The sequence below is a fragment of the Aquila chrysaetos genome, chromosome 1 (assembly GCF_900496995.4).
Source record: "Aquila chrysaetos chrysaetos chromosome 1, bAquChr1.4, whole genome shotgun sequence".
NCBI classification, from domain to species: Eukaryota; Metazoa; Chordata; class Aves; order Accipitriformes; family Accipitridae; genus Aquila; species Aquila chrysaetos.
Window position 1 is genome coordinate 47,773,148 of NC_044004.1, and position 24,828 is coordinate 47,797,975.

At 36.1% G+C, this 24,828-nt stretch overlaps 1 protein-coding gene across 1 annotated transcript in view; it reads left to right on the plus strand.

Moving 5' to 3' along the window:
• PDGFC (platelet derived growth factor C) overlaps positions 1–24,828 on the plus strand; it is a 140,674-nt gene that overhangs the window by 111,283 nt on the left and 4,563 nt on the right. The window contains exon 4 of the mRNA XM_030026148.2: positions 20,472–20,679. Coding sequence (XP_029882008.1) covers positions 20,472–20,679 — 208 coding nt within the window. The remainder of the gene's footprint in view (positions 1–20,471; positions 20,680–24,828) is intronic.

Here is a 24,828-nt window from a genome sequence, read left to right on the forward strand (position 1 = left end):
AAAAATGAAAACAGGAACGAGAGGAAAGAATTTGGGACAGAACAGTTACTTAGTGCAACTTCTCTATTTTTTTTATACATGGTCCAGTTCTGAAAGGCTCTTAGGAACAGCAGAATTGCGTAGAAGAAATGGAATGATGTGAGCAGCTCTAGACATTTGAGATCAAATCAGCTGTGGAGTAGCTTCTGTAGATGACTGACTGCACAGTCTAACTCCACAGACTGGTGGAAGCACCTCTTTAAATTTAGGAGAAAAATTCTTGACAGAGTAATAACACTGTATAATAGCTTCAGGGTAAGAGTTTGCTTGTGGAAAGATTAATGTGGGGTATTGGTAGTGGTGTTAAGAGAAATCCTTTTGTTTCTGAAAAGGGATGGATAATAAGCAGTACGGGAATACCAAATTTTGCACCTGTCTTGTCTTTGCAATACCTGGCCTCTGGTGTTACAGATGGGGATTATGAGCTGTCGTTTGTTAGCTTGTCGTAAGTAGTCAAAACTTTTTTAATGATGATGATGAAAGGTTTGACTGAAGAAGCCAGGATTTTTGTTGAAAAGGTTTCAGTTTTGTTTTCATGGGAACGTCTAGATAATCACAGAGCAGTTGCATCTGTTCTCTCAGTTTTCTCTGGCTAGGGTGGTGGAGAAGGAATTCAGGAAGGTTGCTTCCATGTATGCTCCTCACAGATGGTGTATGTTGTTGAAGAACTGTAATTGTTTAAAAACCAAAATGAAACAAGCAAAACCTTGCGTGTGAAAATGGAGGGCAATTCGTCTTGCTAAAGACATTTCCAGAGGCAGAATGCTCAGGCTGCTTGAGTATTCATTTCACTCTGCTCTTGAGCTAGGCAATAAATTGTAGGAAGAAAAATAGTAAGAATCATTTATGGGGAGAAATAAAATGCTAGGCTGCAAATTGAAAGGAGTGATTTAGTGCATGGAAGACCAGGTTCAAAGGCACTTGAAAAGTGGAGGTGTGAAAGCAGATGGCACAGCCTTTGGAAGAAATTTTGCACGTAATCTTACAGACAGTGTGAAATTGGTGGTTCCTAATATCCCTTCCCTTTCAGCTGCAAGAGGACTCCTTGGGGGAACTCCATAATAACTCTACCCTGACACCACATACAACAGTTCTCAGGTCTCATCTGAGTAAGTCTGTTAGGTGGTTAGGGGAATTTTAGTGTATTGGTGTGGGTAATTAAATCAGTCTGATGCTTTATTGTCCAGTATGTAGCCCTGGTGTCTTTTGGTAGCACTTAGTTAACTTAAGAGTTTCTCGGTAGACATCTCTTGTTCTAAACGTTCTTCTAACAGTGTGACAAATACCCTCTAAACAGCATGACCATCTTTAGTAAGACAGATGCTGTGCTAAGGTAATTTTGTTAGAAATCAGTATCCTCGTGGTTTTGTGAATAGTTGGCACCATAAATACAATTTCTTAAAATTGAATTTTCAAATGTTTTACTTTCAGTATTTTTCTTTTACTTACTGTGTCTGCATGTGAATGTAAAAAGGTCACTATTTTTGAAACTTCAAAACATCTAAAATCCAAAATTGTTTTGTAGACAAATTTTGCTAACTCTGTGCAACTGACCCTGAACTTCGCTGCTGGCTGACATGACCAAAATGACTAGGTAGCCAAGGAGAGTAAGATAACTGAGTTGAGCCAAATTATCGAAGTCACTTGGTCATCATCTGTATTTTTTGGGGGAAAGGGCCAAATGCCAAATCATTTTTAACTTGCTAACTGGCAGGACAGTCAGCTTCATATATATAGGCTTTTAATATGTAAGCTGTTAATAGGGTTGCCCTTGCTTATCTTCTGAAAATCACTCTGATCTTCTGAACTCTTCTGACTTGTGTGTGCATATTTGTCTTCGGGCTTTTCAATGTGAGGTGTTCTGGGTAATCAAAAGTTAATAATAAAATACTTCTCGTTCTTGAGTCATCTGTGTAATGCCTTTTTGGCTTGGAATTCTTGTCGTTTAGTCAAAGTAATCTCTTCTTGTTTGTGCTCTGTCAATATATATAACTTTAAATACTGTATTTACTTTTTTAAATTGCCTTTCTGCTTAAGAAAATCATAGGCACCTTTAATGTAGAAAAAAGCCTTGCCGTTAGGTGCCTAAAACAGCAGTACATCTTTTGATGCAACATAAATGTAGAATTAAGGGTCATAACTGTGTTTCGAAACTGTTTGTTTGTATAAAACACTTCAGGGTACAGCCCAGCTTTTAACCAAAAATCAAAGATAGATGGTAAAGTCAACAGTACGAAGACAAATGAAAAACTGTCAGAGGGTTTTTCAATTATGTTCTCAATCATCATTAAGAATAAAAAATTGAGTTACTTTTACAGCTAGGTATTTACATGGATGAAAGACAATATAAAATTTGGAAATAATTTACTACTTTGCTAACAAAACATATCTAAAAATATTAGAACTTAAGGAACAAACCTGCACATCTTTGATGTGGTAGAGGTGATTGGATTGAATACCCAATATTTTGCAAATGTCAGAGACAGGTGAACCTGAACCTTGTGCAAAGCCCTGTATAAGGAGGTGAAGCACAAGTGCAGGTCTTTGAGCAACTGTCAACCTTACAGCAGCCTTCTGCTCTGCTGTAGTAAACCAAACTGTTCTGGTTATGTACTGCAGAGCAGCGCTATATTCCTACTTACTTTAAAGCCTGAGAACACCTTTGAGGTGATGTCATGACAGAAGAAGAGCAAAGTAAAATCAGCTGTTACTTTTGTGAGCTACTAGCACGTATCTCTATGTAGTTAAGGATTTATTTATACATTTTCTTACAATTAAGACTAAACAGAAGAAGAGAAAATAACACCTCAGGTTTGTATGTAACAGTGCTAGTAAATAGTGAGGGTTTTTTGCAGATTTTCATTTAGATAATAGGTACACTTACAGAGACTTTTGTGATTGTTTTCTGAGACTGTGGTTGCTGTCCATTGTTTTAAGTAGGCACCCTTTATAGTTTGTCATTTATTGCCTCCTTTTCTATGAACTATGTATCTCTTACTAGTGCATCTAATACTTGAAAAACTACATTGGGAAGGTGCTTCGTTAAATTGGAAAAGAGAGTTGCCAAGCTGTTAAAGAAGAAAAAAAATCATAAAATTTCCACGATAATGTTTGATATTTCATTACCTGACACTGCTTACAAATTATAGGGGAATTTGGAAAATCAATAAATTAAAAGCTGCCCAAGTGTGAACAGAACAACTTTTCTGTGCAGGCTGTTTAAAAAAAGTTAATGATAATTTTAAAAACAATTATGCAAGCCCAAGGAGCATCATTAAGCAAGCCATACAAAGGTATAATTTACAAAGCCAGTGCTATACAAAAATGCCAGTGGATAATTTATAGATAGGGGCTGGCCTAAATTGGAAGAGTGGCAAAATACTAAGGTGATGTCATCAGAAAAATCCGAAACCAGAGGAAAATAATTTTAACAACACAGTTTTAAGAAAAAAACTTTACTTTCCATTCTTAATTTTTCTTTAAATCTAATTCCTTTATAAAGTATGAGAGTATACTTACTTATGAAAGACTCCACACTGTCCTCTTTTTAATTAAATACTTACAAAAAAGTAATCTCTTAATCAAGCAATTAGAGAATCCTGAAAGAGAACCAGGAAGACGCACATCTTGCATAGGGTGCAGCATGTGAACTTTTCAGTATGGATATTTCATACCCTGCTCTGACTCTGTCACAGTGTTCTGTCTCCAACAACAATCTGTCATAGGCCATGGCTTCCTTGCAGTAAGGCACTTGCACCTTATAGTGCCAAATTGTCATGGTTGGATCATTCTGTTCAAAAACAGTATTCCTGTGGGTTTTGTCAGGAGAATAACTATTTTAAAGTTATTCTAGCAATGCATCAACTTGGATTTATCATGGCATGCAATTTTAATGTTCATTATTTCTATTCATATAGTGATAAGCATACTATTGAAATTGCAATAATAGATGATGTTATACTTTCCAATTTATAGGCTTTTGAAATCTTTGGATGTTTTGATTCTAGTTCTTCTTTGTCAGACAGTGTGACTGGTGACAGACAGATTTTTAAACAAGGAGCTCTCATTGCCTTCAACAGGAAATATGAGGTATTGGAGTCTGAAAAACGATGACCACATCATCAAAATAATGGCCACATTATCTAAGTTTAAATAGATTATTGTTTTTTAAAAATACATTGATTAATTAATTGGCAAGTAATTCTTTCTCTGGATGCATTTATTACACTGAGAATAAAGTTCTGCCCAGTGAGATCTAATTTAACAGTTGCTACTTATTCCTCTAATTTCCTGATTGAGTGAATCATACACCATGGACCAGTTTCAGCAATGAAGTAAAGATTGCCTGGAAGAATTTAACTTTGATGGTAATTGGGTTAAAACCAGTATTGATGTTATCATTCTGAGATCACAATCAGTGTTTATCTCAAAAAATTGGTTTAATTTTCTGTGGGAGAAGTGGAATAGTGGGAGAAAAAAAGAAAAGAGGTGTCAGTATCATTTCTCAGAATTCTCTTTTACAACACATAATAGTTGCTAAGGTAACCCATATCTAATACTAACATATTCGAGGGGAGACCATAACCTTAATTGTTAAGTAGCAAAATGTCCTTTTCTGACTTTTTAACTGGAATATAAACTTACAAAGGGAATTTTTACTCATCTAAATTCAGTCAAATTATATTAAGGTTATAGTGATGTACTTGAAATGACACTTTGTCTCCCCTCCCATTCCACAAGTGGTTTGTGCTCACACATCCTAATTTGTTCATTCAAATCCTCATGTTTGTCCAGTGGGACTGCACAGATAATCTGAAAGATGCAAACCAGCTTCAAATTAAATAGTAAATAGTGGAAGAAGGCTAAGAACATGATAATACTTTCTTCTTGGCAATTAGGTACCTTAAATGTATAATTGTTTACAAAAACAGAAAGGATTTTCTCCAAATGCTAGATTGGCTCTTTCTTCAGCAAACCATGGCAGTCATCACAGTCCATTTACCTGACTTGTTTGACATTGCTTCCTAAGTGTAATTAATGCAGTACATCTCTATTAAGTTCATTTTTGGTATTGCAAACCTTCAGGCCAGGCTGGATGGGGCTTTGGGCAACCTGGTCTAGTGGAAGGGGGGTTGGACTAGATGATCTTTAAGGTCTCTTCCAACCCAAACCATTCTATGATTCTGTGATTCTGTGATTCAGAATGGGTTTCTATTCTTATTTAAACAAACAGATAATCTCATGAGGCTTCACTGTGCAGGGCAGGTGGAAGAAAACCCACTAGAAGTAGCCATGCAGATTTCTTCAGTGAGTGTTCTTGACCAGTGTTTCCTTGCAAAGTTGCTCTCCCCCTGCCTTCCTTTTTCCCCTCTTCTGCAGCAGATTGTAATGTCTGTCGCTCATGCCCAGGAAAAAACATACCAAGATATATATTCAGTGATCAATCCTTGTAAATAATGCCTTATTAATATCATCTTAATTTATCTTCTTATTTGGCTTATTTGTGAAACAGTGCTTTGTCAGGCATTCAAATTAGCATTTTCAATCATAAGGTTTTGAAGCACACTTTCTGTCTTGATCAAAGAATAAACTTGTGGTTAGCCAGTATCTTTCAGTCTAGTAGGCTAATGCGGCAAATAACTTTGTGTAATATTGGGTTCAACAGAATGAAAACAATGTCTGCAGTTCACAGAAAATCATATTTTCTATGGGCTGGAAAATTCAGGTGGAACCAATGCCTCACACTTTGGCTCTTTATTTAAACTGATAATAAACCCCACATCCAACCACTTCCTAGATTGCAATGTATAGCAGCCTGTGAAACCACAATTAATTAAAGCTTAGAAAACCACAGTTTTTGATGTCTGTGTTCTGTAATTAGTTCCATATTCTACATGAAATCATCAGAAACACCCAGTATTCCTGAATCAGTGAACAGGAAAATAAGAGACTGAGGGAGAAATTCTTTTAAGTATAAATACCAGCAGAAAAGTATATTTCAATGTGTAAATATTCATTTTCAAATGGTTGTTAAAAAGCCTTTTATAAAAAGGGTACATGTGAGAAATAGAATGAGCAATGCCTCTATAGAAGACCTTACAACTCTTAAAATCATGCTTTTGAAATTTGAAAAAAAACCCCAAAACTTGCGACCTTTAAATATAATAGTAAGGTAGAACAGAGTTTGATAATGGTTAAGATTAGTGCAGCATTAGTGTGCGGCACTTCCTTTCTTGTACAGGTAAGTGTTTTGACTTTGTTGCTTTACAGCATGGTAAATGTGCAAGAACAGAGAAGTAATGTGAAAGGAGATGCAGCTGTGTGCACGCAGAGGGAGATCCCTTTAAGTCAGTGTGATAGCGCTAGCAGTTCTGGTGGCAGGATTGGGCCCATAATCAATGCCTGAATAGACTTGTTTAAAACATTACAAGGAAGATTAATGGCCTTGAGAACATAAGTCACCATGATTTTTCCATCACTTCTGTTACAGAGAGTGCCACCCTTACTCATATTATATTAGCAAGCCCAAATTAATGTAATAAAATATATATATATGTATCAAAAGACTTGATCTAGTTGAGCAGATTAGTTAGAGATAATTTGGCCACATCTGTGGACAGTGTCAGTGTTATTAACTGAAGCTATTTCAGGCTTAATGGAAGTCAGTTGATTACTAGCAGTCTTCAGGAGAATGAGGTTTGTTCTACAACATGCTGGATTTGTTAATACTGTGGGTTTATTACTTGGCAGATTTCATCCTTTCTTCTTCTTTTTCTTTTTACATATGTCAAGGAAAGGGCTGGGAAGGAATTGCATGTGCAAAGGAAAACATATATTTTTTTATTATAATAAAAGTAATTAGACAGTTTCAAAGATTTTTTTTTTTTTTTTTTTAATAACACCAACAATCATGCTGAGGCAGTTACTTGTAGCAGTGCCTTAAAATTCAACCTGTTCTATTTTAATAGATTTGTTCATGCTGTAAGGAGCACAAAATTTCATGGGAGCCTACTAGAAATAGAAAGAAGTAGTCTGCTTTCAAATCATCTTTGAAGGATCCATATTAAACAGCGGCCATAGAGATTGAAAAAGTAGAGCATGGTAAAAATGCGTCTACTTTTATTTTATAGCTGATGCTAAAACCATCTTCTTTAAGTGGGTTATATTACATACTATTTTGAGGCTTCAAAGAAATTGTAAATGATACTGCCAAAGGAACTTCTTCTCCCAAGGGACCAACTTTTATTAAAAATCCGTGACTCCCTACTTTTCTTCAAGAGAAAGTAGCTAAATTAAAGCCCAAAACTGGAGTAGTTTCATTAATTTTCATATTCTCATGTGAGTTTAAGGGCTTGTGGGTTGACATGCAACAAAAAAAACCAAAACATATTTTTCTACCAGGTATTCTATAGGTATACAGGCATGCAGTTACAGCATTACTAGAATAAATCTGAAGGGTTAAAATGTACAAATGGAGAAATAATCACTGAGGAAAAAGGTGTATTAACTTCGGTTATGTATACAGAAGAGTTTGGGGCATAGCTAGTCAATAGCACAGATTTTAAAATTATTTAGAATTAATTTGTTTCTAGAATTCCACATTTCCCTCAGCATAATTTTACATGTTTTCTAGAAACAGCGAGGTTACCAGATAGAGCCTGTGTAATGCAATCACAAAAATGCAAGGTTAGAAGGGAACTCAGTGGGATCTTTTCTGAGTGATTGTCCTGCTCAAAGCAGGGAGTAGATAGACCAAGCTCATTCTTGCTAGATATTTGTACTGTTCCTGAAGTTCAGGGACAAAGATTTCAGATATTTCCCCAATCATCTGTTGCACTGCTTTACATAGTATGAAATTGTTTTCTAATATGCAACATAAGTCTTTCATGTCATTGATGGACTAGGGAACAGCTGACCATCTGATGCTCTCTTACATGTTTGTTATCACATCTCCTGTCAGCCTAGTCTTGTCGAGATTCAAGAAACTTGTATCACTCAATCTTTTATCATAGTTCATGTTTTCTTTTTCTTCTTGCTCTTTCCTCTTAATATTCTCTTTCTCTCTGCCTATATCTTACAAGTGCTGGAGATAAATTTGAACACTGTATTTCAGCTGAGACCTCCGGCAGCTCAGTAGCCTGGCTTTATGGTGCTGTTCTGAACATATCTGAGTGAGACTTGCCTTTTTCATAAGAGGATCACATTATCTCCTATTCAGGTTTTTGTCCCCTGTAACACTGTTTATTCCACTTCAGGACCTGTGTGCTTGTGATTTTGCATTTATGCTTTTAATGTTTTACTCCTAAATGCAAGGGTTTTTAAAAAGTTTTTCTTAAATTTCTCTTATTAAGCATACTTTCCCAATTAATTTTTCTTTTAGTTGTTGTGTAATCACATATACTATACTTGTGTGCATAATATATATGAAAGTATAATGAGGTAACCTGAAATGGGAATTAAGAGATATAGATAGTGGAAAATATGCAGGTAGAAGTGATACCACTGAATGTTAAGTGTATGTCAGGACAGCATTATGGTTAGCAGTATAGGGCTATAAAGCTTAGCTCACAAATTATAAATCTGGCTTGTTCAAACGGTGTGAGAATCTTTATGTAGGCAATGTAGCCATAGTCTCTAACATGCTTTTTGGCTTGTGACATGTATGCTACATATAAAGCAAATTTAAATATGACAAGTAAACAATAGAAAATATTTTTCTTCACAAATCATAAAATATGGTAAATCTCCAACATGTTTGATGACACTAAGAATGGATACATGAGGACAGAGCTGAGGTTCCCTCCCTGTAAAGTAATGTTTTGTTCAAGGATTCTCTCCCTTCAAGGCAGGACAAGCTCTGATCTGCAATGTCTGCTGTACAGGAATGTTGGGTGTGTTCCTTTTATTGTGATATGAAATGAACAGAAACCTGTTGTGGAATGCAAGTTAACATGCATACTGAAGGATCAAATTAAAATTGCATGCACTGTAGAAGTAATTTTCATCGTCCTTGCCAAATACACTTTCCAGTTGTAATAAGAAGTGATTCCTACTCTTTAATGTTTGATGAACCTCCTGTGAACCTACTGGGATAAGTAAACATTTTATTAACAACTACCCGTTTCTAATACCTAGAGGGATCTTAAACAGCAGTTCATTCCCTGACTCCAAACACTTGCTGTTGTTCCATTTGGTTAAGCTTTTTATAAGTTCCATGTATTTTGAGTAAAATGAGTAATTTAAAAAAAAGTCTGTAAACATTATGTCCTTTAATTATGGCTGACCACATGCCCTGTCATAGAAGAATGTACAAAAACTTTTTTCTATTCAGAACAGCTGCACTTATGTTGACTGTTTATTCCTTACAAACTACTGTCTGTCAAGTAAGAACTAGAGCTTTGTGTACAGAACAAAAAATCCTTCTGTAAAACATAAATGTACAGATGCAAGTGTGTTTCCTGTATGAATTTGGGGTGTGTCTATAAATGCAGTGATTAATAATCACCCTAACCCCATTTGCAATAAGATCTGAGCAAACATTCATTGGACTATATCTACGTGCTCACTGCAGTCTGTTTGTGGGATTTTTGCATTGACTCATTTGTGCACTGAGGCTCTTACGTTACTGCTTGTTCAATTACAGTGATATTCCTCCTTTTAGATGATAATTTCACATTTTAAAGCATAATTCATATTATTCTGTTGCAAATCCTTCTCCTAATTAAGTGAAAGCTATTCCAAATTTCAGCCTACAACAGGTGTATATACAGGACTTGCATAGTATCAAAGTTTCAGGGAAAGAAGTTAATCTGCAGTGGGATGCTTTTGTTTCTCCCTTTCTGCTAAAGTTCAGCTAAATCTTGGAGCCAGGGGTCTCTGTACCCTAGAGATGACTTTTGATCTGAACTGTAGAAAAATTTATTAGGATCTCATTATAAGTACTGAGAAGAGAAATTCTCTTTCTTGCTCTCAGTATTTGATACATAATTCTTTATGAAGTTTCCCTTCTAGAAAGGAATTGCAGGTGTAATAGAACATTAAGCAAAATAGGACGTTCTAGAAAATATCATTTAAAGGACAAATATATATCAATTGCAATGCTACTGTACTATATATAAAGAAGAAATAATCAGATTCATCCAATAGAATTGTGTTGGATAAGGTATATAATATTTATACATTTCTATTATTGACCCCACACATTTTCGCATTTAAGTATATATTCACAAAATTAAAGTAAAGGGTTTATTTGTACTAGTGTTTGAAAAACGCTTCTTATTCAGTTGTCTACTCATAACAAGTATCCCCATTCAAGTATCTTTGGACATCCATGAAAGAATATTTTAGTGCAAAGTGTTGTTTTTACTGTTAAAAACAGTCATGAAGTACCTTGCTTTCTTAATCACAAGCACAATTTAAGCACAAAACAAAAAACAAGTTACCTCAAGAACTTACAGTTGAGTTATAAAAAGGTGATAGTGGATGTATTCAGAAAGCCATAAAGCAATGAAATAATGAAGCAGTAATTTTAGAAGGGTCTCTGCAGAGTTCTGCACTAGCTCCTCAGTGAGAGCGTATGAGGAGAAATCATCACATTTATTGGAAAATACAGCAAGTAATCAATATAGAGTTCTGCCCTGGAAATGGGTATGAGACTGTGGATGGCCTTTTAACAATGAGAGCGATAAGCAGAGGATAAACTTTAAATGTCCTTAAAGACTATGTTGAGTAGTTTGTATAGTAAGGAAGAGTTGACAGGAAGGTGCTAAGATAGGGAGGACAGAGTTACTATTTAGGAAAATACTTTATGTTTTCAAAACTTTACATCCAGGAATCAGAAGCAGTCCCATGTGATGTGAATAGTTAACCAACTGTCCTGAACAGAAGTTCACCAAGGCAGAAGACTGCTGCCAACATCCACTACAAGTGATTCAACAAAACTTTTAGCAAACACTTATAAAAGACGTGCATTCCCTCACAAGCTCCACACATTGAAATGATTCATTGCAGCTGTTAATTTGTTTAGGACAGTTCTGTGAATGTAAAAAAAATGTTATCAGACTTGGAGATCATGGTTTTTTAGATGTTGGGTTTTTGCTTGTTTTAGCACCATACTGCAAGCATAAGACACATTGCAGGACTTTCTTCAAACAAAGATTTTATGAGATTAGGGTGAGGGAAACTGTACTTCAGTAAATTATTTTGGGACTTCATTTTGCCTATACACAGGTCTATTTTCAGTCATTTTCAGCAGGTACTTTGTCTGTGTAAACACACAAACACACACTTTATACTCTTTAAAAAGTGTATATAGATACTACTATTGCCCATGGTCTGAATTAGACTAAATGTTTTTATTAAGCATTCAAATAATACAAGAAAGAAAATTATCTACTGGGTTTTAACTTTTTAAAGTTGCAGTTATAGTCCTTCTATGTGCACATGCATGAGATAAATAAACATCTAGTTAGTTTTAAATGTATTGCATATGTTTGGTTTGAGAATGTTATAATGCAAGTTTCTCTGAAGTTCAGAAATCAAAGTATTTTGCAGTTGTTACTAAGATACAAAAAGTAGACTTACTTTTTCTTATGGCATATATATACTTGTATGGAGTGGGGAGAGCTCACTGTAAATTTTCTTTAAAGTCTCATTTAGAAGAGAGAGAGATATAAACAAGAAGATAGTGCTCACTAAAAATTAAGGTTTCAGAAATAGTTGTGGTTTAGATAATACTCTGCCACAAGTATACTTTGTAGGAACGAAAACTCAGGGATTATATACCTAAAATTAGTTTGCATATCTACAGTAATCTGAAAACAACAAAGACGACAAATTATTTGAGGAAGGGACTCTAGATGAAAACCGACATACTGATGTAACTTTGAAGCTTTTTGTCAAGGAGATAGTCAATGCCATAACTTGTTCTATACTATTAGACCTGATTCATTACAGACTAAGTGTTTGCTTTTAAATGCTCCCTGTTCAACACAGTACATCACGACATGCTTTCAGAATAAGGCTGAGTGTTTGGCTACTGAGTCGAAATGTGTCCGAGTCATGAGAGTTCTTGCATTTCTTTGAGTCTTCTATCTCGAATCTTATCATTCAGTACTACGGCCACAAACTTCTGATGTAAGCACATACAGTAAAAACCCATGGCAAAGGTAGGAAGACATCAAAACTTGACTTCTTTTGCAACTAGCAGGCTGAATCTGCAAGCTTTATAGATTCTAGGGGTTGCAGGGATTGTACGCTTCATGGTTTGAGACCTCTGCAGTTGCCAGAGATGCTGGTGACACAGCTTTCAAGCAGAATTGTTTATATGTCTTCTCTTCTTAAATAACCAAAATAATAAATCAGAGAATGAAAATTCTTGCCCAAAAGAATACAAGAATCACTGGATCATTTTGTAGAATAACAAATACTTTCAGTAGAGGAGAGACAGGAGAGAGAAATTTGGTAATTTTGTGGTGCTTATGAAATCCTGATGAAGTAGTGTGCGGTGCTTTGATGAGACTTACCAGAGGCACTGAAAAAATCAGTAATTCCATGCAGTTTCATCCAAGAAAGATAGTTATCTGTCTGTACATATTTCCTAGGAATAGAAAACACTACAACTAACACAATGAAGTGTATTGACAGCAATGTCTTCCATACACTACGGTACTGTGAGCATTAGTTTTCTTCTTTTGGCCTTTAAAATTAATTAGTGTGGATTATGACTGATGCATGTGATCACAGGAAACAGCAAAATGTATATTTATACATATATAAACACACATATATATGTATACACATAAGTGATTATAGATATTTATGATAAGAACTAACCAAATCACTAAAGTTTTTTGAAAATGGCTTCCAGAGATTATTGCTACTGATGGCATCCTCTGAGAGTTTATGAACTTGCTCTAGAGATGTGTCATCTTCGTCTTCACAAGAGTGGCTCTTACATCTGTGCTGTGTATTTCAAAGGGTGTCAGGGTGCACAGGATTCAGGCAAAAAGCTGCAATTTGCCAGAAGAAAGCTGATTTATTGCCATGCTGCTAATTTCCTTCAGAGCATCTCCCAGTTGTTTCCAGCACAGATAGAATTCCAGGTCTTCTCTGTGAACTGCACAGAAACTCTTTTTGGGGGAATATTTAAAACTTTTCAGAAAATATATTTTATCTCGAAACTTTCACCTGATGGAAAGTTTGGCTGCTCGAAACACTACTTTTACACGTCTTTATTCTTTTATTCACACCTGTGACAGTCAAAGACAGAAAGGCACAAACACATTCACTTTCCCTTGTGACCTTATGGAAAGGAGAGTAGAAATGATGCACTATTTGGGAAGCAATCCTCAAAGTGCTGTAATAAAAATACAGATGTAGGGTTTGGAAAGCCATCTCTATCTGGCTTTAAGATGTAAATTGGTACAAGTGCATGGATACTCAGCAAATAAGGTTCTCAGTGAGATAAAAGGAAAGCCCTGCATGCATGTGAAGAGAGGCTAGGCAAGCTTTTGATAAGCCGTTGTAGCACAATGTAAGAACAGAAAATTTAGGGAGCTTGTGAAAGGCAGAGAGCTGGAGGCCCAGTAGGGAAAGAGGGGGCTGTCATCCTGCATTCTGGATCTCATGTGAAGTAGCTGATTAAGTTGAGGAGGGTTGGTACCCCTACCTGTATGTCATTTGATTGGCAGACGTTACGTCCCTGAAGTGAGGATAGCTGAATGAGATGCATGTTTACTTCAGTGCCACTGGAGCTTAATTTACCAGACCTACCTACTTAGCAGCCCTGGAGCTGCTGTGTGTCTCATGCAACCATCCTCACTGCTGTGACAGTAACTTCAGCTAAAGAAGTAAGAAGCACTACAATGGATGGGAACTACGCCGGCCTTCCTGGCTTCCATCTCTGTCACATGCAAGTAAACATCCTTGGCTTATTCCCCAGCTTTGGCAGTCTAAATTGATTATCTGCCTTTGCGCCTTCTTTTTTCATGACTTTGCTGGAGGCATAAGGAGAGGATCCTGGAACTTGATTTCTCTGCTTAGGTGATTCCGCCCAGGCCTAGCTACAGATCATCTCTACTTCCTTCTACATTGCTACTTGAACAGGACTAACATTTTGCATAGCAGTGGTGCAGGTTAATGTTGCACAGAGATGATGTCTTTACAGGTGACAGACTTTCACAAACAAATTAGCTTTTTTGTACTGCATACATGTGAGCAAGTAAAAGTTTGTACTCTTTCAGGTAGGTCAGGATTTCTAGAGGCTTTTCACAGTTATTACTGCATGTACTTATGGGAGAAAAGAAAGAGCTATTGTTACAGCAAGAAGCTTCTATGTCCTCAGGGCAAACTTGGAAAGAGTTGGATATCTGCTCTCCCTCATAGCTTCTAATGATGCTAATAGGAGGGCTACCTGTGATTATAAAGGAAGAAAACAGGCTTGCTTTATTGTGTTACAAGAATGTGCATGTACTATTAGTTTCAAGAGCATATCTCTAAATCTAAGCAGGACTCGGACTGTTCCTGTATTATTATAATAATAATAATCTGTAAGGATATTTAATTAGAAAAAATATGTTATTTCTTTCAAAGTACTGATCCTAGTTGGTTTTCAGGGGAGGGGAGGTTCCTCTGAGGTTTTCTTTATTATAGAGTCCCTTCTAGTCTGATTAAACCATACTGATGTTTAATAGTTTCTCTAAACTGTGCTAACTGATGAATGGGTTTTCACCCAGAAACTGCTTGACAATGTTTTCTTCAAGACAAGAAATGAAAAAAATGGGGATTTCTTTTGTGGGGAAGGAATTGTTTTAGACATATTATTCACTACTTGTAAGTGTCCTGTCATGCCAAGTATTTGACTCACTTGTTTTTGTTGTTCCAGTCTTAACTCAGTGATTGCGTTATTAAACATGAAATTCCTCACTCCTGGCTGCAGCAAACTAACAAAATTGCTTCTGCCTCTCCTTTAACTGGAAGAGGGTAGTGTCAGTACCTTGACAGTCCTGTCCTATGAGACAGGAGCAAAAGGAAAGCTTTGCTTAGATCATGATGGTGCTTAAGAGCTGATCTTGTGTAGATTTTATGTGAGTGCTGTTTTGTTCCGAATTGTTTATCCTTGGAGCAGGTTCAGTGCAAGGAAAGAACAGATGGATAGTGGCAGAATGGGAAAGGTTATAACATACAGTCTCATATCCAAAGTTTTACCCTTTATCTATCTAAAATAATTCTGGATTCTTCAGATAAACCAATCATGAGCATCTAATAAATGTTTATTGTATTCATTCTCTCACAGAATTTGTGAGATCAAGGAATTGCCTTTATGCTCATTCTACAGATTTGATAAGGCTGTGTTACAGACCTGCATGCTATGAAATTTCTGGTGCCAGAGTGAATCTAAAAATGTTTGTGTTAGTGGTCGCTGTGCTTTTGGTCGTGATGGCTTAGCTGTTGGAGGTCTGGTGCTGTGACTAAGATTGCGGTTAAAGAAAAAAGGAAATAAGAAATACCCTTTTTCAGAAAGATTACTTCTTGTTTATGATGCAGCCACATACACAGTCATGCAGGCGTAGCAAGTAGATGCTACTGCCAGATGCTTTACACCATGAAGCTGTGGCCTCAATATGCTCAGGATCACACAGGAAACGTGCCAGAACAAGAAATGAATCACAAGTCTTCAAGTTAGGCTACATATTAAATCATCCTTTAGGTTTGAGCTTCAATTAGGTAATTTCAAATCGTTGCAGTTTTTGTTCTGATTTACTGCTTCACTGATGATCACCTTCTTATTCTACTTATGAGAGTGTCCTACCCTTTGCCCTTTGAGAAAGAGGCTAGATGGAGTAGTTTTGATTCCTTTAATAGGGCACAACTAACATTGTGAGCACCCTAAAATGCATTTTACTCCCTAAGTTTCTTCTGGGGTGCTGCTGTTATGTATAATCTTCAGGGCTGGATAGTTTCATGAAGTTAGTCTTTATATTATTTCCTTCCTTTTCTCCAAGCCCATATCTTAAACTGTTGCCTAAATTTGGTCTATTTGCCTGTCTTTTACACTTGTAAACACCTTAGGGGATTTCTATAAGGTATTTGTTTTCACAGAGTGAAGTACACATACAGAAAAACAATATAAACAGACCTAATGAAAATTCTGTTTGATCCAACACTAATTGTCATTCTTGGCTGTTCTACAGGGCAGCAAAAGCCCTATGTTTTCTGCCCTGGTTTTCATCCTGAATCATTTTAACTAACAGTAAAGATGCAACCGTTTGGCTCTACCTTGGTTTTAAACATGTTTATTCTTATTAAAGTAAATTGAAATTTTTTCCTGGGCACGAAACCAAAAACCATAGAGTGTTTTGTTTACTAGAGGAATCACATTAAAATACAGAACTTGTTGATGTGTTTTTCAAATCTGTCTTGACAGAAATTATTCATGCTCAGGCAAAAAAATAAAAAAGGTGGTCTCAAGTCTAAAACATTGGTATTAATCGAGGATGTGCTGCTATGACAGAAAAAGTATTTACTGTTGATTAGTATTTATTGTAGAAAAGCTTGGAGAACATCACTTCCCAGTAAGTGGTCTCTATCAGGAAAGCTATTTTGGATAGCCACTATACCTAAGCAAGTGTCAGCTGTCTTGGGTTATGGGTCCCCTGTCAGATAAACAGATGTCTCTTATATCAAAGGTTGATTACGTGCCAACTGGCCTGTTAGGGGAGACGTGATATAGTTCTGTGGAGTAAGTTAGGTGATAGATGTACAGTTGACAGATAGCTACTTCATTGTAAGATGATCTTCATTGTTTCCATCAACATTGTGCAGCAAAACAGCTAGAGCTTATTGGTGGTCCTCCTGTGAGGCTTTCACACCACCATTCTGCAGTGAAATTGCATCTCTGAGACCTACTGAGTACTGATGTCGGTAGCACTGCACAGAGAGTGACTTGACAACATCAGTTTATGTCAGGCATGCAGGTGGAGGCAAGGGTCAGAGTAGGAGTGTCAAGAGAGATGTAGATTAAATTCTAGGCATGTGGATTTTTATCTGAGATTATTAATCGGAAGGAACTATAATAGAAGTGATGGACTTGCTATAAATGAGGGAAAGCTCCATTTAAGGAGCATTTCAGCATTTTGAAGTTGCAACTATGATGCTACATTTCAGAGTTATGCTGAAGTTTTGTGCTTGCTTGTTCTAAAAGGAATGTCCCATCAATGAAGTTGAGTTTTAATTTCTCGCATTAACTAATTTCTCCTGTTATCTTCTCTGAGCGTAAAACCTTATTGCAGGTGTAAATACTGCCTATAGAACACAAAACACTTTGAGAAAGTCAAGTGAAATTATAAATTGTATAAAATACTGAGATATAATTTTACTCAAAGGAAGGAGTACCATTTACGCTGCCGTGGACATTCTTTCCAAAAGGTTGAAACTATAAAATAAATAGTACCTATTAGCAAGTAAAAGCAATGTAGAGTATAACTTGAATTACCATTTATATTAAACAATTTATTGAATTGAGATTTTATAAAGGTTATTATGTTATAAATATAAATTACAGCATTTATAGCTTATAATATCAATTATATTTAATCTTTGGTACATTTTAACTGTCATTTAAATTGACTAAATTAAAAGATTACTGGGAAAAACATTCTTAATCTTGAGATTTTAATTACTTTATTCTAAAACGTTCATCTTCGAAGTTGTGCAATTTTGCTGTTTCAAATACTTTTTCTTTATGTTTTGGTTTGCTGTGAGAATGATTAGAAAGTGATGACAACTTTAATTGTGTTACCATTAAGCAGAGTGATTCACCATATCCTCATAACGTTTTAACGCGGGCAGATGTCTACTGAATCCAGAATAACATAAATCCTGCTAAGTGTGCATGTTCTAAGTTGTAAATGTGGAAATAGATTCTAGACCAATGGATTTTCATCTGAAATTCATCTATTTCATTGGGAACAAAAAGTCCTAGTAGAAGTAAGACACCAAAGTAAATTCTTCAGCTGCAAACAAAGTAGATTTTTTTTCTTCAGGTACTAATTCTACCATTTGATCCTTATTTTGTTTTTCACCTTAGCAAAACCCTACACCTTCAAACCAGGAAATGTGGCTGTTACAAATACATCATCGTGGAGAAAAACAGGAAGAAAAATTTTGGAATATTTTTTTTTTTTGACCATCTGAATTATAGTGTCACAGCACTATTCTGAAACTTGCTGAGTAGCATGTTTTGCTAAAAGCAAATATTTAAATTATAGACCAGAATCTGTTGCTTTATTATCATAACCTAATAGATGGATCAACATGTTATTATTTTTAATGTGGGCAGTGGAGTGAAGAGGAAAAGAAATATTTTACTTTTTGAAATCCATATTCATCCAGAATAGGAAGCAACTACTTCACTCACTCTATTGGAAATGATGCCAGATTAGCAAGATGAAAATATAGTAAAGTTAATAGTAGCAGCACACTAGATTTATGTTTGGTATTTTCTTTGCAAGACTCCCGTTTGAAAAGCAGCACAAATCATTCTAGTGCCTGCATTTCTTGCAGATGGAGAGAGAAAACCCTTGAAGCAGAAAATAGGAAGGGCATGGTGGTTACTTCCATTTGCTGCCCTTTCAACCACACATTTAGCTGAAACCAAAAATGCACATTTAATAAAATTGAGAGCACAGAAAGGAAAATATAATTATTGGTATGAAATACAGCTATCACAGGCATATGTATTTTAGAAAACTGCTGTTTAGTATGTAGTGTTGTAAGGATTATTTTATTAAATATTTTTTTCCTTCATAACTGTTACATTTCTCATCAATTTCTCTGATCATTTTGAAAAGGTAAATGAATACAATTCATCTGACATTATAGATGGAAAAAAACTGCAGTATGTATAGACTTCACATTAGAGTACTGAGAGTGCGATTTTGACACTAAGTGGTATGAGGATTTTTAAATATATAAAATATAGATAAATACATATTAATAAATATATATACATATGTATGTGTTTTGCAGTACTAACAGGCACTGCACAGGGAATGGACAAGAAGCACATTAGTTCACTTATTGGAGGAACGTTCAGTCCTTCATTCTTAATATTATGTTGTAGGACTTTTGTAGGAAAATTCAGCAAGGGACCTCAGGAGGTCTCTAGTTTAACCACCTGCTCAGGGTAGGGTCAGTTCTGAGGTCAGACCATTGCTCAGGGCTTTATCCAGTCAGTTATTGAAAGCCTCCAGTGATGGATACTGTGCAGCCTCTCTGGGCAACCTTTTCCAAAGCCTGATTGTACTTATAGTGAATAAATTTTTCCTAAATCTTATATGGACTACAATTGAGAGCAGTGATGCATGTAGCACTATGCATTAAAGTTCGAGATTTCTTGTACTTCCCATCCCCTAAATCAGCAGTATGTTCAGATCTTTCTTCATAATTCTTACATGGTCCAGATAAATTGCTCTAGTGTAGTACTGTGGACATAATGTCTGTAGTGATGTCTGCCTGTATAAAAGTCTAAAGAAACTTATCGACGTGCAGCAGCAGCTTCCTACTTAGGCTGCCCTTCCTGCCTTTTTTTATTCATTTGAAAATACAATCAATGCATAATTTTTAAACAGATAGTAGAGTGAGCAAAACCAGAAGTCTCACTTTGCTTGAATTGCCTGTGACTGAGTACCTCTGATCCAGTGAGTTTGTCAGTGAGATTTGTGCTGTGGGAAAGTACATAGACTTTTTCGATACTCAGTTGCAGCATTTAAATACTTTTGATATCCTTGGGAACACTTTTTTTTTCTTCTTCTTCTTAAGGGAGAAGTAATTATATTAATGCCAGACATTGTTAGTACTCTGTTCATTATTCTTTAACCAGAAACATAATTCTTAGTACTGTATGAAACATAACTGGTGCTTTTTCTATCTATAAATGAGAGTGGGAATATTTGCTATCTTTGTACTAGGGTATGTTCATATTTTACATTGTAAGACAAGAAGACAAAGACTGTGGCTAAGTTTGAGAGGAAAGGCAGCACGTAAAATGTGTGTTTCCTTGGATTTCTAGGGGGTTACAGTAATTGCCTGTAATGGGGCTATATTTTCAAATCGCTCTGTTGTATTTCTAAAATCTTGTCCATCACTCAGTGAACTTCTTCAAAGAACAGGTATAGTGGCATGCTATCTTCAAGGCTAGGAATGTAAGAAGTAGGAAAACTGTCTAGTGGAAGTTTGTTTACAATTATCACTAAAGAATAATTAGGTACTTTTTGACTCTTGTCATTTGTCTTATTAGGTAAACTGTACATTGGAAACAAGCTAGCCACTTATAAACTTTCCCAGCTATGTAACTTCATAAAGTACAGCACTTCATCAAAGCAGATCCATTAACCCTCTGACTGGTACTCTTCTCTTGGCTTTGATTGCAGCACCACACAGAAGCACCTAGCCCATCATTGCTACCCCCATCAGCTTTACCGTTAGATGTATTAAACAATGCTGTTGCTGGATTTAGTACTGTGGAAGAACTTATCCGGTACCTTGAACCAGATCGGTGGCAACTGGATTTGGAAGATTTGTACAGGCCAACGTGGCAACTTCTTGGAAAGGCATATATTCATGGGAGGAAATCAAGAGGTAAATTACTCTTCTGTCTGGCCTTGCAGCTTTCTATGGGTATGTTTTCTTAACAAAGAAATGGTAATTAAGAGCATTCTTCACCTTGAGTTTTGGTTCCAAGAAAGGAATATGTTAGAAATACAGCAGAGATTGTTGTTGTTAGCTATTCTCACCATTATATTATCTGAAAAAGGACAATAACCAAGCTCAAAACGTAAAGGAATTTAGCAGGATAAAGTAACAAAGGGGTGGGTGGGGGAAATAGAAGCAGACAGGGTAGTTTTCTGCAGGGAACCTGGGAGATTTTTATTTCCACAAAGTAGCAGGGCATCTTGGCTGGGTGACATAACTTTGTGGGTTTCTTTTTTTATGGAGGGCAAAACCTTTATTTTTTGTTTAGCGTGGGTAATTTCTTACACTTACTGTATGATGTGAATGATTGGTTTATTTCCTTAGAATTGTTCCAGTCTCTACATCATATGAATTGAGAGCAATTAGCTAAATGTTTCTCTTTCATGATACCTCATGAAATCCCCGTGTCCATGTCCAGTTTGATCATGCAGTTGTTAACTTAATCAAATGTAAAGTAGATTATGTATTTCAAGACTTATGGAGCTATTTCTTGTTCAGCAAGTCATTTTTGTCCATCTACTTTTGACATTCATGAATTTTCGACCGCGTATCATACAGATGCTGCCCTCTATTTCATGTTTATGGATTCCATGTGGATGGATAGCATGCAGGCAATACCTCCTTCCTTGCCCACCATACAGCATGAAAATGAAAACATACGAGTATAACTGAATACTCTGTTGACAAACATGAACTAGATTATTATCTGATGAGCAAGAAAAGGGAGGAAGTAAAACTTTTCATAACTCAAATTTAAGTTTTTGACGGCTAATTCTTGGATCAGAGCCTAAAAATCAACCTTTCTACCCTACCTGTATTGCTACAGCTCTGCACGCAGCAACTAAATCAAGAGTCAAAGAGGAGGAAATCTATTTAAAAGCTTTCAGCAATGGACCATGCCTTTCAGACAGTCATTTAACACTTTCTTAATTAAAGAGACTCAGTATTTGCCAAATGTATGCCATAAGCATACAGTAAGTGGGAGAAAAACAAAATATAATTTGTGAATCCTTACATAAACTAAAATGCAGGTGTTGGATAACACCTATATAGACAAAAGCAACTCCCTGCAAGACATATCTTAGAAAGAAACTATCAGAATAAATCTTTTAAAGACTTCTAATTAGATGCTGAAATAGATTTTTCCACTGAATAAACACATCATGGTATTGCCACATTTATCTTTAAGAGACCACCCTCAGACTGCATTACCAAGTGTGTAACGTAATAGCCTGAGGTGGAAAATATGTCCAGTTGTGATGACATAGAATTAACTGTTAGGTCTATTAAATAGATAGGGAAAGCAAACCTTTTTTGTTCTTTTTTTTTGTCTTCTTCTTCTTTTAATGTTATTCCCTCTAGCAGCATGTTTTCTGTATTTAAAAACCTTTTTAAGAAATGTTTGGGAGAAGTGCATGCCCTAAAATGTTTGGGTTTTTCAAACTCTTTGATTCTATAATTAGATCAGTTTTATTTTTGCAATAGTTCAGTGTAAAAGCTAAATTACTGTCCTGCTTTCGTAGACAAACATCAGTTTATATCTAGATTAAATGAAAATGTAATTAAAAGTGTATGTTACTTTATGTAGAGAAGAGTATTGTCCTCCTACTTAATAATTCATATGAAAAAGACTATATTTAGACAACCTAAATTCCACAGAACTTCTGTGTCTGATGTTTTCTCTGGATAAAATGCTTCCAAAAACTTCTGTCCAGGAAAGAAGAAACACCAAGTTCAGAGGCTTTGATGTCTAAATATAGTACTAAATTCTTTTATAATACTAAACATACTTAAAAATAAAATATATTTTGCTGTGCAAAAATATGATCCCATCACTTCCCACAGAAATTTATGCATAATCATTAGACCATATTCTGAAGTCTGTTTAAGAAGAGTCACAATTCAACCATAGTCCTTAGTAGATGCTTTTCTCCTATAGTTATGTGACTTTTTTTTTTTTTTTTTTTTTTTTTAATCATTTGGGGTTTTGTAACAGCCCTGTCCTATTGTAGGAGCCAGTAAGAAACTTACACTTCCAGGAACATCACCAGGGTGCTTTGGAATGAAAACCATCCTGCTGCTATTCGTGCCCACAAGCAAATGCCCCAACCAGAATTTAGTTTGTTTCATTGACTTTGAGAGCAGCATCCAGCTGGAATAATGTTTTGGGAAAGAGGGTTCCCCATGGTACTCGATACACATCCCAGAAGATGTCAAACAGTTGCATTGCCAATTGCAGAACAGTTACTTTCAGGCTGGAGTGAACATGGATTACATCAGTTGTATGTGCCAGTGAAGGCACACTTTTGAAACAGTCTTTACTGTAGACCTACCTGCATCTACGTTTTTTTCTCCCTTTTTTTCCTTCTCCCCTTATTTTTATTTTAGTGTTTCCCATTCATGTGCTACTGCAGACCCTTCCATTCCTCCTGAGCTAGTGCTAGACAAAAGAACTTTGACTGTTGTGTCAAACATGATACATTAGTGGAAGCCAAGTTGAAGGAGTGTTTAAATGTTCACATTATAACAGGTACTGTAACTCAGTGCACTTGGGAAATCCACATAACCTTTTATTGTGGTTAAGTAAACACTTTTAAGGGAATATATACATTCTCTCATCTAGCTTCATGCCCACAGTGTGTTAAAATAAATTTTGGACAGACAGATACTCTTTGAAAAAATAACAGCTTCATTCACACACTTCAAAGAAGTGATTATATAAGCATGAGATAAATTTGCCACAGACCTTTTAATGAAATTGAATTACATAAGGTAGGGCAAGGGTTCATTGTGAGGCATAATAGCAATATACCTTAGTACATTGTAAAGCATGGAAACCAAACATGACATTTTTCATCTCTCCTGAAGCCTGTTGTAACAGTGAGGCACACTAAAAGATATCTGCTAAGAGCTGATTGCATGTTCTTCCACGGAACCTTTTTAAAATTCGGGTCTGCAGGTCTGAGGGTTTCAGTTCAAATTCATTCCAATTTTGTGACAAAATGTGTAATACACTTGCTGCTCATTTTAGTGCATTGCCCTTTTCTCTATGTTACAAGTACAGCTATTACTGGGAAATGGATGCTGCTGCCAGTAGGCAGAACGTAATGGGGAAGCGTAACACCATTCAGGCATCTCTCTCCCACTGGTTGGTGGGCTTGCTAGAAGAGGCATCAGTGCCCAGCTTCCACTTTCAATTTCTCATGGTGAAGGGCTGAACAGCAATTGTGTTAGGACGCCTAAGCTTAGCTTCTTGAAAGTCACTGTACCAACCATGTCAGTCTCTGTAGAAATCTACCAGTAGAAAATATTAGCAGAACTAGCATTTCTCTCATTGTGCTTTAGGCATTTTATCCTCATTCAGACAGTTCACTTATTATATATTTGAAAATGTAACAGGAGAAAGTAATCCATTCCTATCCACCAACCTTGATTAATGGAGGTAGACATGTCCACCCTCTAAATGACTCAGCCTAGAGCTATTAGCTGATCAGAAGAGCTTAAATAATTTCTAATTTCTCAAAGTGAATCTCTCCGCCGGAAGTTTTGTCTTTCTTTTCCTCTGCTCCCCTCTCAGCTTTCTCCAAGAAGTGCTCTTGCAGTGTGGGAGGCAGGCTGGCATCCCATCAGTAACTTTACTGGAGTTATTATACACTCCTTGCTTTTAAAAATCAAATCGTTTATTTAGAAGCCTATGTTAACCTGATAGTGATGGAATGAAGTGCCCCATCTTGGCATTCACTGTAAGTGCAAGCAGAGAAAAGGCTTCAGTGTGTTTAACTGACCTTTCACAACAATAAACCCTTACTTACAGATGCCAGTATATGGATAAGGTCTGCAAAAGAAATGTTTGAAGAAACATGGAATTAAATTGCTGCCCAAAGATCTGCTCCTGAGACAGTACTAGTGAGCATTTCTACTAGAGGAATGCAGCTTCTAGATTCTCTTTATTTCTTACGTGTTTAAATAGAATTGAGAGATATTATCTTGCCTTGATAGGCTGAAGTTCTCCTTGGTGACCTCTAGAGGCTCTTT